General features: G+C 35.9%; 1 protein-coding gene across 1 annotated transcript; it reads left to right on the forward strand.

Annotated features, from left to right (window-relative positions):
* The first annotated feature begins 2,948 nt into the window (after positions 1–2,948).
* Positions 2,949–14,980, forward strand: LOC120351984 (homeobox protein araucan-like). The gene is given in 5 exon segments (XM_039431346.1): positions 2,949–2,996; positions 8,137–8,305; positions 8,308–8,457; positions 13,526–13,906; positions 14,621–14,980. Coding segments are annotated over 5 exon segments (936 nt in total). The 3' UTR covers positions 14,809–14,980.
* The last annotated feature ends 408 nt before the right edge of the window (positions 14,981–15,388 follow it).

The following is a 15,388-nucleotide window of genomic DNA, read 5'->3' on the forward strand; positions in this document are numbered from 1 at the left end:
ATAGACTATGATGAAAGTAACATGTAAATAGAATATAATGTGGTATAACAATCGAGTGATTTTTTGGAATACAGTTTTCATTATAATTTTCTCTATAATTATTGCCAATTTAATTGGAGGATTATGAATAGACTATGATGAAAGTAACATGTAAATAGAATATAAAGTGGCATAAAGCTTGTGATTTTTGGAATAGAGCTTTGATTATAATTTTCTCTAAAGTTATGCCAATTTTGAATGGAGGATTATGAATAGACTATGACGAACGCAGTACTATAAATTTTGAACGCCTTGAAGAGTGTTTCTCTTTATCAGGAGATAATTAATGAAATTCGAACATAAAGTAAGATTAGTAACAACATAAATTTCAATACTTTGATGCCGTTTCTAGTTAAATTTAAACTAAATAATATAACTGTATTTATCTTTTTTCTGTATAGGACTACTTTTATAGAAATAGAAAGAAATTGAAAATCTTCGTACCTATTTTTGAAATATTTAATCACATAAATATTAAATATTTCAGATAGGGTACTAAGATTTTTTTTCTCTCTCTTTTTTGATATAAACTGTAATATTGATTAAATCCATATTCCTTCTCGTTTGTTATAATGTAGTTCATTGAACCACAAGCTGATCCAATTCAGTTTAAGCTTTCACTGTGCAAACTTTCCTAAATAAAGAGACCGTTATTGGACTTGAACCCTTAGGGCTGGTTTCCGAGCTCCGGATCTAGCTGAATTCTAGATTTTAAACAGCTGGAGTCAGAAAATTGGCTTTCCAAAACGGGGCGTAGTAGCAGTCCACGTTAAATCAAATTTGGAAAAACAAGAAAATTGAACACAAAATAAAATGAAGTTAAAATAGTGTAGAGTTTCAGCTTTTTTGGATTGTTCAGAAATGTTCCATTTCGTCAAGGAAAAGCGTTTCCAATTATAGAAATGAGAAACTTAAGATTTATTTTGCTGCGACTATTTACTGCGACTCTACGCCCCGGTTTGGAAAGCCAAGTTTCGGACTCCAGCTGTTTAAAGTCTAGAACTTAGCTGAATCCCGAGCTTGGAAACCGGCCCTAAATATAACAAATATTAATTTTTTGTGGTCCCTGTTGGTAGTTATCTCCAGAGCAGTTCTATATCGTCTTATAACCATTATTGGGAAATAATAATACATAAGCGTTTCATGCTAATTCTATAGTATAACTAGCAATCAGGCTCGTTTCGCTCGCCATATCCGTCTAGCCAGGGGGCTCCACCCCCTGGACCCCCGACTGGATCGTTCAAAAATGAGATAAACCTGACAAAATTTTCAATTTATTCACCAGAACAACTGTTTCGAAGAGGTACTCTCTCTAGATTATAGTTCTTTATTGAAATATGGTATGGACATTTCAATTATAATTTTAAGATATTGGAATAAAAAGAATATACATGCTAAAAGACGAACTTTAAACCCTTAAAAACCACCCTTAGAGTTAAAATATCGCCAAAAGATTTCTTAGTGCGCCTGTAAAGGGCCAACTGAACATACCTACCAAATTTGAACGTTTTTGGTCCGGTAGTTTTTTAGTTCTGCGTGTGAGTGAGTGAGTGAGTGAGTGAGTGAGCCAGTCAGTCAGTGAGTGAGTGCCATTCCGCTTTTTTTATATAGATGAAGTACTGTGTATCATCAATGTTTCAAGAACAAGGGGATATATTATTACAAAACTGACATTTGAAACTAAAATAGCATTTCAAGACGTTCCATAGATCTTCAGTATCAACTAGAATGAAACTTCATGTAGTAGAATATGTGGTAGAACAAGAAGTATGAATAGAGTACAACGAAAGGTGAACCTCCAACATTCTACGCCACACACAAAACGCGCTACAAATTCCGTACGCGCGTTCTCGCTGCTTTGTCACGCCCTCAGACCCTTCAACCACCTCAAATCTCACCCCCTAAAATCCACCCCCTGGAATATCACCTCCCCCCCCAAAAGATCCTTCTCGCGACGACACCGCTGTACGCGTCGATTAACAATCTCCATGGCAACTCGAACATAACGTGATCACAGAGCTTTATCTCTTCTCTTCTTTCTCCTCCATCTCTTCATCCTCCTCTTACTCCTCCTTCTCCACCTCCTCCAACCCCTCCACGTCCTCCTCCACCTCATCATCATCCTCTCTTAACCATCCCCCATCCAACAGCTTGAGTGTGGCAAAAATTCACCCCCGTTAGTTCGTTCATGCAGACACTGAAACCTCTCTCGTTCGAAAAGCGCTCACCTAACCTCACCTCTCCACCATCATTGACAACTGAGGTCTCTGTATCTTCACCCCTACCCCCCTACAGTGTTAAAGAGGGTGGGGAGGGGTTTTATTGCGTCATTTAAAATGACTGAGCAACAATGTCATCATTTTGATGGCGTCATGATTGTTCTCTGTTGCGTTTGCGGGAGGGAGTTTGTCGATAACTTTCTCTTTTTTCGTTCGAGAAATTTGTATCAACTCTTAAAAATCTCAACGTATTTGTACGTGTACATTATACTCTCAGTATTTGTAGTTCATCTTCTAGGAAATTCCAACGTTTTTGTCCAATATAGTTCTCCGGTTCTCCTAGTTTAAGTAGAAAGGGAGCTCTTCAATTCCTTAACTTCCTTCACTTAACTTGTAATATTTTAAAGTGTAAAAAATCCATAGGAAGATTTGTAGATAGATAGGCAATTATCAATAAAAATCTAGCAGAATCTATCTAGTTTCAAAATAATATCACTTTTGTTAAAATCTTGATCTCAATCATTAGTCAATCTCCAGATATCGAGATCTCACCTCGTCATTCAATCACTATATCATTTAATATTCATATTTTGAGCCTACATAGAATGGGATAGATATAACTTCAAATGAACCATGTACAGTATTAAGTCTTGAAAAACCGGGATTATGTAGTTAAGCCTAGTTTATACGATGCCAATTGGTGAGACAATTGTCATCACGTGGTTGCAATTGTCCAAGGTCAGTCCAGCTGAGCGAGAAGTTTCCACTATTGCCACGACAGTCGAAAACTATAGTGTTGAAGATTTAGCAATCATCATAAGATAAAATAGATACATCACCTGTAGATCAAATTATTCGTGGTTCTCAACCCCTATAGAATCTTGAAATACATACTTGTAGGTGAACTTTCATTGAAGTTTTTCTGTACACTATCAGAGGTAATTTGAATTGTATCTAATCGACAAAAACGGTGTAAATTAGTTCTCTCAATTATTGCCTGAGCACCTTGAATTCATTTGCGAATCAATTCCAAAGAATGTTCATTAGCGAAGAACGAATAGTAGAAATTGCAGCCCCAGAAAGATAACGTAGCTCTAATCTCCCCACTAAATTGAACTTGTGAACATAAGTAGTATCTGAATGCGACCGCTCCCGCAAAGTTCTAAGATAAGTTCCGGACTTAATCAAGGTAAAGTCCCGTACTTATGCTGAGTGTTAAACCCCAGAAAAACTGTACTTAAAATCCCGTAATATGCGGGTCGGTTTTGTAGAATTAGAATTGCGTGGAATCTCATCTCTGGATTTGGAATTTTATCTCATTTTCTACCTCTAGATATCTATTTGAAGTTTTTTTTCGTGTAGGTGAGACTTCGAGAACTAGTTTGCAATAAAGAGGATCTTTTGGAGAGAGATTGAGAAGGAGTATGATGCAATTATAAGGCTTACCTCACCACGAATATTCTATTTTTATCTTTGTTCAGAGTAGTCAACCTGAGGGGATCGACACACCTTATGTGACAATATTCTTCAAGCTTATTTCGCGCTACTTCCATAACAGTAGCGGATGAAAATCTTCTTCCCGGGAGAAAAAAAAACTGAAAAACGGGCGGTTTTAGGGTGTTTTCAAAAATGGGGAGCCCTCCAAAGATGCGCTGCTCTAGAGGGCTTTTGAGAATTGGTGGGGGTAAGGTTAGAGGGCTCAAGCATTCGAGGGATCAGAGTGTTGAACGTTATTATTATCACTGCTTTTATTATGTTTGGTGAGTGGGTAGGAGATTCAAATAGTGATCGGATGCTGAGGAGAGAGAAAGAGAGAGAAATAGGGTGATGCTGGGGTGGGAGGGAGAGAGAGATATGGATGAACGAGAGGGAGAAGAGAATCTTGTTGTCATTTGATGCTCTCTTCCTATTGGTTGCTAACTTCTGCAGATGTTACCTTCATGAAACTGTACTTTCATCTGCTACCACTTATGGATCCTTTCTCTCTCTCTCATCCAGTCTCTCTCTTCCCCTCTCTTTCACTCTCTTTCCGTCACTCCTTCTCACTCTCACTCTCTCTTTTTCTATCTCTTTTATTCTCTCTCACATACCCTCTGTATTCTATCTCTTCCTCATCCCTCTCTCTCTTTGTATATATTCATCTTTCTTGCTCTCACTGTGTCTATGTATCAAGCTCTCACTCCAGTATTTGGCTTCTATCAAAACCATTCCATCAATCCCGCCAAGCATCCTACATTTATTACGGTATTGTCCAACCCTATCCTAAAACCCTAATACAATAATCAACATCATTATCTCAAACTCTGTTTATACTTGTTTACCGGTTTTATATTTCACACCGATTTAATTTTTCAACGTTCACCCTTCCTGTATTTCCTATCTCATACATTCTAACACTCGTCCTTCTGTGTATATTTTCCAGCTGATACATTTTAGTCGACCCTTTTCATAGTATTTTTCTCATTGTGTACTCCAACCACCCCTCTTGGAACCCCACCCTTTGATTTCTGTCCAATTAAAAATAGGGGTAGCTCGAAAAAATCACGTGTGTGCAAAGAAAGAAGTGTTGAGTATGTGTTTTGAGTTCTGTGAGGCGGAACAGATTTCTTGGATTCAAATGCAAATTGTTTTTGAGATTGTCGTGTTGGTTTAGTCAGAGATATTCACTTAAAACTGTCAGGAATCCTTGTGTACAACATCAATGCCTTTCATCCAATCAATGCTGACAGGATGCAGTGATATGACTGTGCTAAGATGTTGAACCAATCAAAAATGGTGATGTGTATTGTTGAAAATTGCAGTGGATATTCACGAAAAGAATAATGCACAATTTTTCAACTACTCAACTCAAATGAACGTCCAATTCCCTCTCGAAAAATTATGTAGATTGTTTTGGGTTGACGGAATGATGTTGGTTCAATCAAAATACTATAAAGCGCGTGGTGGAAAATACGGTGACAAACCACATAAAAGATTGAAGAATTCTCAACGTTATAACAATTTATTTTTATTATTTCACAAAGGCGACTTTCTAGAAGTATTTCAAGCCTAGGTGATGATGATGGGATGAATTATAATACAATAAAGGTAGAGCTATGAATGAATAAAAATTATAGGTTATGTTATCGACTTAAATTGATTTGAGTCCACTTTTCAGTCCAGAAATAAATAAACTAGAAATTTTGGATTTGATTTGACTGAAAACCAAGTATAATAGAATGATTACATTCAGTATACCCACAGAATTTGAAAATATTGAGTTATTAAGAGAAATTTTGAACCAAAAATGAAACACAAACTAATTCACTGAACTACTTCTAACAAAAAAGAAGATGAACATGAATAACAATGGAAATTTAAGTACCATTTTCAAAATTATTTACTCACAATATGTTTCGGCTATATAATGCCATTATAAATCGATTCGAAAATAAAAATGAATAATTTTTTGAGTAAATAAATTAAAGGGTATTTAGATTTCTAGTTCCATTTATATTTAAGAGTAGCACTAAAGAAAAAAGACAAGAAGATGAACATTTGATTCTCACAGTGGAGATATAGAAAAATATTATATATGACTAGAAATAAAAATCACAGTACCTTTTTTCTAATTATTTCATCAGAAAAAGGGTACTGAGATTTTTATTTCTATTTATATTACAAGTAGCCCTATACAAAAAAGAGAATATTATTTATATTCTGTAGGCCGAGATATTGTTGAAATTTGAAGGAAAAATTAGTCGCACAAATAAGAATACATTGACCAAACAGTAAAATTATACGACTGTTTCAAAAACATAATATGCGTACCGGTGATTAAATAATGAATCCACTTAAAAGTTAGATCCAGTTCTGTTGGATGAATATCAAAGAGGAAAATGTTCATGATCTAACGATAATAAATTCACTAAAAATAGTTCCAGTTCTGTTGAATGAAATCAAAGAATAATGTTCATGATCCAACAAGCAACTAGGTCTGAATGGATTCAAATAAACTCAAACATGAGTATCTAGTTCATATTGCTCAAAACTATGTTAATAACTCTATTTAAATTACGTGCATAACCTAAATTCGTTAAATAGCTCAAATCTTTGCTTCTGACATAATTCCAGTTATGTTACTATTGAGCTCATAACTCTATCTATGTTAACCTACATCTTTATCCCTCCCATGGCAAATTATTCAGACTATGAAATAAATCTACGTGAACCAGAAAATGAACAAGATTTCGTAAGACTCAACGAAATTTGTGTAGGCTTCAAGTTAATTGGGATGAAACGTGACGTCTTTGCATCCTCGCGAATCATGGATTTATTCAAATGGAAGTCGTTTTCGGGAGGTACCTTTTCAATATTTATAAGCTTGGGAATGAGACTATACATGTTACTGTGCCTCTTATGACACAAGTATTGAGATCATCTTGAATTACTAATATATATTAGAATGAAATTAATAATAAATTCTTGTATCTTGAGTAGTGGGAAAATGATTATACCAGACCAGTATGTATTCGAATTTGGTATCCAACTAATTTCTCATTTAGTGCGTGACCATAGAAAAAATATACCAACGGTTTTGGTTGGAATAAGGTTGAACAATATTGTAAAACTGATTTCAATGAAGTTATTCCATAGAGATAAAATAGCATAAAAAGATATTCCATGGTATAGGGCGTCTATGTTCCAAATTTCACTATTAACTCAAGATGATAGTCCAAGTACTTCTTTCTCGTGAAGCTATGTGCCGCTGGTAGTCTCTCATACTGTGCCGCCGCTCTTACACGGTCTCCTGACCAAAACTGTAATAATCGACAGTAGTCGTCAGTAATTGGCTTGGAACTTGAACTTGAACATAAACAAACTATACCATGGGATATCTTCTTATGCTATCTTTTCTTTAAAAGAAAATAATGGCAAACTGAAAAGTTTATGGGAAACTCAAAAGTCAGGAAAGAAAAACTGTACAGAAACCAACAAAAACACTCGATTTATTTCAATTACTTCAAAATTACTTCTTCACACTTTCTCTCAAGAGGTGTGTGGTAGAGAAGACCTAGAGAGTCCTGAAATCGGCTTGTAATTTTGAACATAAACGACTTATGCCATGGGATATCTTCTTAGGCCTTCTTTCCTATCTTCTTTTCCTTTATGGCATAACCATCTTGAAAATCAGTTTGAAAATTGTTATCCACACTTCAACCAAAGTCTTTCCAACCTAATTCCAACCAAAATGTTTCAACTATTTCCAACTATAATTCGTTTTTTTCGATTTGATTCATTGTGATTATGATTCACAATAGTTTCATTGGCTTATACACTTATTGACTCATATATTTGTATTAACATTTATATTATAAAATGTATGAATTCTGGGATATTTTCTTGTATTTATAAAATATAATTAAATTCCCCTTTGAAATTAATGAGATAATAGAATAAGAATACATATTATAATTATAATAATATTATAAATTTTTAGCCGTGTCCACACTGAACAAATGTTAGATAAACATGCTTGTTGAAACAGTTTGGGCAAATTTTATTATGTTTGACAAACAATGTTTGCCCTTGGCCAGTGTGGACGCTTCACCGAATTAAATATTTGTAAGTGGGAAGGTTTTATGTTTTACAGCTGTCAAATCTGAAAATGTTCGGAAAAACAGTAGATTTTTGTTTGAGAAACAATGATTATCCAAACTTTTCAAAATGTTTGTCCCTGAGCTCCTCAACAAACATGTTTGCCAAACATGTATGTCGAACAAGTGTGGACACGGCTTAATATTTATTTCAATTTGTTCATGTAACAAACGACACTGATGTGAAAATCAAGTCCGTGACTGACTCCACAACATCTATCACAGTTTTTTGACCACAATTTTCCGCTTTCCTTTTTTCCAGATACGGCATCGACCTAAACGGCGCGCGTCGGAAAAACGCGACGCGGGAAACAACGTCAACCCTTAAGGCGTGGCTGAACGAGCACAAGAAGAACCCCTACCCGACCAAGGGCGAGAAGATCATGTTGGCCATCATCACCAAGATGACCCTCACCAGGTCTCCACCTGGTTCGCCAACGCCCGCAGGAGGCTCAAGAAGGAGAACAAGATGACCTGGGAGCCAAGGAATAGAGTGGAAGACGAGGATAACAACAACGATGATAATAGCGGGAGGAAGAGCGCGGATCCTAAGGATAATTTAGGTGAGTTCCTCAACATTTCATTTTTCTCTCATCATAAATCAAAATCGTAATCAGTTCATTTCCTACTGAAGCCTGGTTCCGTTACAAAATTTTCAAAAATTAAATATCCAGAATGATGGAGATTCTATACACATTCAAATAACCTCGCATTGAAGTTTCTGATTAATGCGATAACAAAACACGCTGTCATCTCATGAAGCATTGCTTGATTTGATAACCAATAGGCTACGCTCTCATACTCTAACCATTATCCCATACATAAATAAATTAGAATAGCATTATTTCATACATTGCGATAAATTTGAAATACAACCGGACACATGTATCACTTCCATTAATGTGTGTGTTAACATGTGTTACATAAATGAAGCATTATTCCCAGGAGATTAATCGGAAAATTATCGGGATTTCCCGCTGGATGTTAGTTTATTATTCGAATAAAGTGGAATACATTAAAGCCTATTTCAAATGAGTATTGTTTGGGAGTTGTTATGGACTTATTTGCTCTGGACTATGTTGGATTCAAACGATGAATAATATGATTTATCAGTTAGCCTACGGATTGTTGAATAGGCTACATTGAACTCTGTGTTGAGCAAACAAAATAGGAGATCATTTTTGAGTTTGGGGTACTTATGATTGTGGAGTTTCTTCGATAATTATCGTAAAATAGATGTATCACAGAATGCTTTTTCACTCCAAAAGTGTTCTCAATTCATAGTTCCAATTATTGATGGGTAAAAATGAATAGATAACACAGAAAACATTTATATAAATAAACATTTATATTTTTTTGAAAAATTATAATATTTTATTAATATAAAATATCAAATTATGATATTTATATTATAGAAAAAATATTTCAATATATAATTGAAAAATAGAATTTGAATTCTCAAATACGAAAATACAAGATATAAACCATTGCCTCCCAGATATACAGATAGTTAGAAACAAGCCTCCAGCGGTAGAACTTTGAATCAATGGCGTACTACTCGAATAGGTCATCTACAAAAAACCGTTGGGGTACTATTTTTGATAATAAGCCGTAATAGGGGCGAAGGGTGAGTGTGGATGGTACGATATCTAAACCAGATGTACAAAATGGATGATTTTTTCAAAAGACCTATCTCTCCCCACCCCACACCCTATTCGGAACCATTACCGACTATCATGTTACAATACTCTCCAGTGAGAGAGGGGTAAGAGAGAGTGAGAGAGAGGAAGGACAACTGTTAAGCACCCTGCCGTTCCGAACAATCAAAGTGAAAGACGTAATTCCATATTATTTATTACGAGGCCATCGTAGGAAGTTAGGATAGACAGATGCACATTTAATAAAATTAATACGACATGCTGACTATCAAATGATATTTATTTTGTGCGGTTTGGGGTGCCTACTTATCACCTAACAACTGGGGGTTTAGTCAGCTCCCCTTCGTCAGGGCTTCAGAAAGTGCAAACCAAAATGGAGAATTGTTAGGATGCTGCTCTAACAACTGACAACTGTTATAAATGTGTTTACGGTAACACTGTACATACATTGTAATAGGGGACGTTTTGATATTGTTGTATTGCATACTTTTATTGCTCTTCTGTCTATTCACAATAGGATAATTCAGCAATTCCTCAATTCTATATTCTAGATCGAGAATTGGTTCTACTTTCTCAATATTTTTTCATCTCTTTTTATTATTCATTTATCATTTTCACAAGAGGGGACTGACCGACAGAGAAATACTCCTGGATACTCCTTGAACAATTTCTCTTTCAAATTTAGATTACATTTTGAAAGTTCGAAATAGGGTTGTGATTCAACGTTTTTGAAATTTGGTGCATTTTCACTTAAAAACAACAAAAACTAATAATTTTTTTATCTTTACGGTTGAAAAACTAGATAAAACATAAAATATTACACTCTAATCACCATTAATTGGAATTTTTTGCGTGTTTCGGATGGACACGTTAAGCCGTCGGTCCCGGCTGCCTAAAAAGCAGTCGTTAGGTCATGTCAGAGGCCCTGAAATTGATCAGTTGCGACCTAACAACTCTGACACCAGACCTGAGCCAGCCAGGTCACACGATATTATTATTATTATTTGCGTAATTTAACAAAATATTAGAGTCAGAAAAACACAACTCACTTATTCAGCAATATCGAAAACGATGAAATACAGTATGTTTTCTGAATCCAAGTAGGACATTAGATTCATTTCACATGGACACCTTATTCAAAACATGCCATGAATTATTAGTGTTCCAATTTTTTGATCCGTCCAATTTCCTTCTACGTCCATATGTCCATAAAATCGGAACGTCAGGTTCCCGTTTTGGGAGTGATCCACGTTTTCGTAGGATCCTCGTTTTTTTAATACATATTCCGTAAGTTTTTGATAATTATCAAAGGTTTCAAGGATATGTTTTTGATAGGCATAGGCATTTTGATGAATATTCAGTAAGCTTCGAAAAAAAAACTAGATTTAAATTTATAGATTTAAAATCTTGTTATCTAAATTTGGGAGAGAAATAGTACAAGGAGTATCCTTACTTTTTCTCTCCCAATCAGTGCTTCCTTGTAGAAATTATAAATAAATAAATTAAAAAAATAGATTGTTTCAAGGATATGTTTCTATTCTAATACTAAGTGAATCTGATGAATACTCCATAAGTTTCTGATACATATCGAAAGTTTTGAAGACATGTTTCTAATACATAAATAGGATACATAACCTTGCTGTGTGAAACATCTAATTCAATTTAATCATTCAGACTTACACAACTTACAGAGAAGTACCACAGGCTTACGCCCAAACCTGGATTGAAACCATGAAACAATTTCTTCCCAAATAATGTTGTTTAAAATCCTAGTAAAACCTTCATGTAACGCATGAAAGCAAGGTGCTATCTACCAACAGTACTCATCGCTTCTTCAATGCAAGGCTTGTTAATTCTGTGTGAGTTTCCTGTGAATAATTATCAGCTGATCGGTCCGTTTCATTCATTCTTTTTCGATGTAATTACTGGACCAAGGAATTAAATTGAGTGTCGTGCGAGCCTGAACAATAGCAGGCCTTTACACGAACAATACGCGGCATAATATTCGGAGATTTTTGTTGGGCGCATTTTTATGCGCGAGAATTTATGTGCGGTATTCAGGAATTCGATTGTTATTTTGTGTGCGCCTAATTTAAGGCTGAGACTAACAATAGTTGGCGCGTTGTTTCAGTGTCAGCATTTTTTGAATCGACAATTTTAATTGCACCATTGTTTAGAGATTTTGGGCAGAACATGTCGAATTCACGGTTATAATTTGAACTTGCGCCGGTAACATGGCACAGCTACAATTGCCTGGTTTCATTTGAATGAGGAAAAAACTCGTAGACACGCCGTGGTTGGTGGGAAACAAAGCTACGGTGTTGTGCATGGGTTTGCATCGGATTATTTGAAATTTATTCATGGAATGAAAGGTGTTCTAGCATGATGATGAACTAACATCCATGTACGTTACCTCTTATTTCCTCTAATTTAATTCCCAAATAACAGGTTCTTGAGAATGATCTACAACCACAAAAATAAGAAATCATATTCCTTCTGATTCAATTCCAAAATTCTGGAAATCTCAAACGACAGCAATAAGGAATTCAAATGAGAGTCTGGAACGAGTGTTTCCAGATAAGTTGACCCCAACAAAACATTTTATTAGAGATACGACTTGTATTTCTGTAGTAAATTCAATATTATGAAATTTACTCACTTGTTTGACAATGTAAAATAGGTTGATAGAGCTCCTCATCAGGAACTGAATGCATCTCATTTCAAATAGTGAAAATATTATCTTTCATTGTGAAATACAAGCCGAATCTACGATATCTATTCATAGATTGTATATCATATCATATCTATGATATCTATTAAGTAAAATCTAATCTTTAAATCTCTGAAATCACATATCATATTTTTCCATTTCCTAAATGAATAGTTCAATACATTCAAGCGTATTGAATTACATTATATTTTATACAAGCGTGTTGTATAAAAATGGGATTTGAAGATATTTCATGGTAAAGGGCGTTTATATTTTAAATTTCACTGTTAACTCAAGCCGATATTCATAGTAGTTATTTTTTGTGAAGCTATTATGACTGGTAGTCGCTCAAACTGTGCCGTTCTACAGTCTACACTCTCAACCTGCCAAAACCGTATTATAGGAGTCGTCTAAAGCCAGTTACACACATTGATTTCTAAACGTTTGATCTTTACCGTCCTTATGAACCTTACGAAATTGAACGGAACTTGATAAACATAATCTGTTTAATCTGATGGGATTTATAAGGACGGCAAAAATCGTACGTCCGAAAATCGATGTGTGTGAAACAAGCGGTTTGGAATTCGGAACATAAACGGTTTTAACATGGAATATCATGTTATCATAGAATCCAGACTTATTCAGAGTTAAGTAAAGATGCTGGATTCCGTGTATGTTGTTTGGATGTCGATTTCACATGCATTATATTTACATAAATGTCATACTATTGAAACCACTGGATTTTTGACCTGACAAACCGTACCTCACTTATATCAGTGATTTAGTTTCTGTTATTGAGGGTATATTTTGTGTTTTTGTTTTAGATTGTAGAACTTCGTTTTTGTATATTTTTTCTGGTTTCATTACTTATAAGAAGAAGAAGAAACAGAAGAATAGACTGCAATGCTCGAAAATTAATTTCACAAATTATGGAATGTGAAGTATCATTAATTTTTTACTTTAGAGAACTTTTTGCTGTTCAATGATGCTCCTGTAATGCAGACATGACCTTGTTATCAAGGTCATTTGCATACAGTGTTTTATTCCGTACAAGGTATTTTTAATTTCTATGATCATGTATGTATATTTCAATTATTATTATATTATTAATTGGCAATATTTCATAGTGATTTTGTATTTTGTATTTTGGTGAAATAAAGTTTCTTTTTCTCTTTCCATGCTACCTTTTCTCTATGCTACAATGTGATAAAAATGATTGTAATAATCGTTTTATTTATGGATGTTTATTTATTTTTGTTGCAGACTCGAAAGACAGCGGCACGGGCAGCAGTGAAGACGGCGACCGCCCCTCGTCACGGCGCGGCCTCGACCTCGGGGGCGGCGGAGGTGGCCCAGGGGGCGGAGGCAGCGAATGGAGCAGTGGATCCCGACCCGAGTCACCCGAATGCCTCCAGCACTTCCTGCACCACCACCCCGCCTACCCGGTCCCCACCGCCCCCGGGGGCAGCAGTGGCATCGTCAAGCCCCGCATCTGGTCGCTGGCCGATATGGCAGCCAGTAAAGACACCGACAGGAGTCAAGTAGTGGCCGCCAATAGACTGGTGTCACCTCTCCTACATCCCGGATACTACAGAGGGTTCTACCATCCGTTGCCGCCTGGCCAGGAGCAGATATTGTTTCCAGGTGAATATCTCTCATTTATTCTCAACTCAATTGCTTAATAATTGAAGAATATCTCCTAATAATAGTAACTAGAATATAAGAAGATATGAGTTAAACATAACTTAATGTGGAAAAATTATAAAATTCAGCATTTCATACGCCTCACTTTCTACAATCACGGCTTGAAATCGACTTTTATTAATAATTCTTAGGCGCAAAAGCCGGTTGAATTAAAATGAGGATTAATTTCACTAGAACCAACCTTTTATCGGAAAAAAACTTCTCTGATCGTGATTTTTTTTCAATTATTTATTGCCAGAATTTAACAACGCAACAAATCAAGGTTAATAAACCTTCATCAACACTCATCTCAAGAAAATGAAATAAAATTAACTATCCAGAACTAAAACACTAGAAATTGATTACGATTAATTATTGTTTCAATCATGATTGAAATTTAAATAGCTCTTGTGCAATCTTCTTATGATATATTTTTTCTATGCTAGTAGTCACTAGTCTCTGAGTGCCTTGAGTGTAGGCTGCTTGGAAAAATAATGAAAAATAATCTTTCAAACTCCAGCAAATTTAACTTGTTACTTCTCTATAATTTCACCGTTTTTTCTCCGAAACTGACTGTTCCCTCTTTTTTTCTCTTTAGTCAATGAGACTGACCCCTCACTCTCTCTCTTTTTTCATTACTCAATGAAACTAACCCATTTCTCTCTTTCTTTCCAGGCGCACCAACCTCAGTAGCCGCAGTGGTAGCAGCCGCAGCTGCAGCCGGCGTCCAATCACAACACAGCGTCGCGACGCCACTCGGTCTCAACGTAGCAACGGGAGCGTCGTCATCTTCATCATCCTCGTCAACGGAACGCGAAACCGCCAAGACCGCTTCAACCGCCGCGTCGGAGCATCGCGCCTGACAGCTGGTCACTGTGCCGCGATAAACGTTAGTCGATAATCGAAGTCGATAGTTCGATGGTCGATGGACAATACACGGGCAATCAATATTCGGAAGTTGATAGTTCGATAGTCGAAGGACAATTAACGGGCAATCGATAGTCAGGAGTCGACAATTGATAGTTAAGGGACAATTAATGGTCCATATATAGTGGTAAGTTGAAAGTTCGATAGCCGATGGACAATTAACGGGCAATCGATAGTCAAAAGTCGATAATCGATAGTCGATAGACAGTTAACGGACAATCGATAAGTTGTGTGATTGATACTAGGTGCAAAGTTATGAGTGTTTGTGTGAACATCATTGAACGAAGATGATTCATGAACTAGTCGCTGTGTCGTGGTGAACTGTGATCGATAGTCGGACATTTAAGAGAGTCGTTATGATCGATACACAATCAACGTGCAATCATTGTTAGGAAGTCGATTGACAATGATCGAGTGACTGGTGTGAAAACTTTCATTGACATGAAACTAGTGAGAAAATTTTCATTGACTAGTGAAGATTATTCAAGAATAATAGACCCTGTGTCGCGGAGAACT

This window comes from Nilaparvata lugens, chromosome 6 (genome assembly GCF_014356525.2).
Source record: "Nilaparvata lugens isolate BPH chromosome 6, ASM1435652v1, whole genome shotgun sequence".
Classification (NCBI taxonomy): Eukaryota; Metazoa; Arthropoda; class Insecta; order Hemiptera; family Delphacidae; genus Nilaparvata; species Nilaparvata lugens.